Raw genomic sequence first — 3,251 nt, forward strand, 5'->3', positions numbered from 1 at the left:
GGCTCTGGTAAATATACACCTTAGTATTAGAAAAGGGTGTTGACAATCAGAGCTCTCATGTACTGTCAATGTAAGCGGAAAATAGTCCAATAATGATGGAACACTATTGAGTTTAATCTAATAAAATTGAAGATGCACATATTCTATTATCCAGCATATAGAAATGCATGCATGTGTGAACCAAGAAAAATGAACTTTATATTCATAGTAGCATTATTCCTGATAGCTAATAATTAATCTATGTTACGGTTTATTCATGGAATGTAATAGTATAGAGAAGGAAAAATGGAAAAACTACAGATACATGCAACAACATGAATTTCACGAACTTACTGTTGAACAAAAGAAGCCATCCAAATGTATACTTTCCTTTATGTAAAGTAGAAAAACAAGAAAAACCAAATATTTTTGTTTAGGAATGCATACTTTTTTATTAAAATAAAAACAAAGAAGCGATTACCTTAAGGAAAAGAGAATGTTACAATTGGAGGAATAGAGAGGCAGAGGATAGTGATTGTGATGGAGCATGAGAGAGGATTCTAGGATGCAAGTGATAGTCTATTTCTTGACCTTGGTGGTAGTTACTATGGAGGTTTATGTATAATGACTTATTAAGCTATAAGTTTATGTATTAAGCATGTTTCCATATATTTCACAATAAAGAAACATTTCTGTCTATCCACTCATATTCACTGGCTGCTTGTGTTTTTCAGTCCAATGACTAAGCCAGAACAATATTTCGGGATTAGACAAAAATACTAACCACTGACATATAAATGTTTATTGCATTCCACAGAGTGGTTTCAATACATATGTGGGTCCCTATATACACAGACATTCAATAATTTGATGGTCTTTTCACAGCTCCCAGATACATGAATATCTCCAACACCCCCAACACCTCCAGCACCATCACTGGCTTCATCCTCCTGGGCCTCCCTTGCTCCAGGGAGGAGCAGATCCTCCTCTTTGTGCTCTTCTCTGTTATCTACCTCCTGACCCTCATGGGCAACGGGTCCATCATCTGTGCTGTGCGCTGGGATCAGAGACTCCACACCCCCATGTACATCTTGCTCGCCAACTTCTCCTTCCTAGAGATCTGGTATGTCACCTCCACTGTCCCCAACATGTTAGCCAACTTCCTCTCTGACACCAAGGTCATTTCCTTCTCTGGGTGCTTTCTCCAGTTCTACTTTTTCTTCTCCTTGGGTTCTACAGAATGCTTCTTCTTGGCCATTATGGCATTTGATCGGTACCTTGCCATCTGCTGGCCTCTACACTATCCAACCATTATGACTGGACGTCTCTGCACCAATCTTGTGATCAGCTGCTGGGTATTTGGTTTCCTCTGGTTCTTGATTCCCATCATCATCATCTCACAAATGTCCTTCTGTGGATCCAGGATTATTGACCACTTCCTGTGTGATCCTGGTCCCCTGTTGGCCCTCACCTGTACTAGAGCCCCTGCAATAGAGTTAACTAGCTCCACCTTAAGTTCTCTGCTCTTATTTATTCCCTTTTTCTTTATCGTGGTGTCCTATGCTCTTGTTCTGAGAGCTGTGTTGAGGGTCCCTTCAGCAGCTGGACGAAGAAAAGCTTTCTCCACCTGTGGGTCCCATCTGGCGGTGGTTTCACTGTTCTATGGCTCAGTGATGGTCATGTATGTTAGCCCAACATCTGAGCGTGAAGCTGGGATGCAGAAGATGGTGACTTTGTTTTATTCTGTAGTTACTCCACTCATCAACCCTATAATATATAGTCTGAGGAACAAAGATATGAAACATGCTATGAAAACATTGTTGAGAACATAAAAGTAAGAGCCTTGGTTTAAAACATTTGGGGGCAGAATCTGTTTTTAATTTCTTAGCAAAAAAAGAAGACTACCTGACATCACTCAGAAAATTGTTTATATTGTTTTTGAGCCTTATACACCATACAGCTGCTTTCCTAGAATTTATGGGGCTATAAGGGATCTCAAAGATGAACTCATCTCCCTAATTTTAGAAATGACAGAGTCATAGATTGAAAAAACTTAGTAGAATTTGTTGTAGAAATAGAATTAAAAATATCTCCTGCCAAGACAGAAAACCTATCCACAAAAGTAGAAGAGAAAGAAACAGTTTTATCCATAATTTGGCTATTGTTGAGAGTGCTGCTATGAACATTGGGGTACAAGTGCCCCTATGCATCAGTACTCCTGTATCCCTTGGATAAATTCCTAGCAGTGCTATTGCTGGGTCATAGGGTAGGTCTATTTTTAATTTTCTGAGGAACCTCCACACTGCTTTCCAGAGCGGCTGCACCAATTTGCATTCCCACCAACAGTGCAAGAGGGTTCCCGTTTCTCCACATCCTCTCCAGCATCTATAGTCTCCTGATTTGTTCATTTTGGCCACTCTGACTGGCGTGAGGTGATACCTGAGTGTGGTTTTGATTTGTATTTCCCTGATAAGGAGCGACGCTGAACATCTTTTCATGTGCCTGTTGGCCATCTGGATGTCTTCTTTAGAGAAGTGTCTATTCATGTTTTCTGCCCATTTCTTCACTGGGTTATTTGTTTTTCGGGTGTGGAGTTTGGTGAGCTCTTTATAGATTTTAGATACTAGCCCTTTGTCCGATTGTCATTTGCAAATATCTTTTCCCATTCCGTTGGTTGCCTTTTAGTTTTGTTGGTTGTTTCCTTTGCTGTGCAGAAGCTTTTTATCTTCATAAGGTCCCAGTAATTCACTTTTGCTTTTAATTCCCTTGCCTTTGAGGATGTGTCGAGTAAGAGATTGCTACGGCTGAGGTCAGAGAGGTCTTTTCCTGCTTTCTCCTCTAAGGTTCTGATAAATGTCCATCAACTGATGAATGGATAAAGAAATTGTGGTATATATACACAATGGAATACTATGTGGCAATGAGAAAAAATGAAATATGGCCTTTTGTAGCAACGTGGATGGAACTGGAGAGTGTGATGCTAAGTGAAATAAGCCATACAGAGAAAGACAGATACCATATGGTTTCACTCTTATGTGGATCCTGAGAAACTTAACAGGAACCCATGGGGGAGGGGAAGGAAAAAAAAAAAAGAGGTTAGAGTGGGAGAGAGCCAAAGCATAAGAGACTGGTAAAAACTGAGAACAAACTGAGGGTTGATGGGGGGTGGGAGGGAGGGGAGGGTGGGTGATGGGTATTGAGGAGGGCACCTTTTGGGATGAGCACTGGGTGTTGTATGGAAACCAATTTGTCAATAAATTTCATAAAAAAAA

General features: G+C 40.4%; 1 protein-coding gene across 1 annotated transcript; it reads left to right on the forward strand.

Moving 5' to 3' along the window:
* Nucleotides 1–832: 832 nt before the first annotated feature.
* LOC115517189 (olfactory receptor 11G2-like) lies at nt 833–1,811 on the forward strand. The gene has a single exon (XM_030320310.1). It carries the CDS (start codon nt 876–878, stop codon nt 1,809–1,811), a length of 936 nt encoding a protein of 311 aa, XP_030176170.1. The 5' UTR covers nt 833–875.
* Nucleotides 1,812–3,251: the final 1,440 nt, after the last annotated feature.

Source organism: Lynx canadensis, chromosome B3 (assembly GCF_007474595.2).
Source record: "Lynx canadensis isolate LIC74 chromosome B3, mLynCan4.pri.v2, whole genome shotgun sequence".
Classification (NCBI taxonomy): domain Eukaryota; kingdom Metazoa; phylum Chordata; class Mammalia; order Carnivora; family Felidae; genus Lynx; species Lynx canadensis.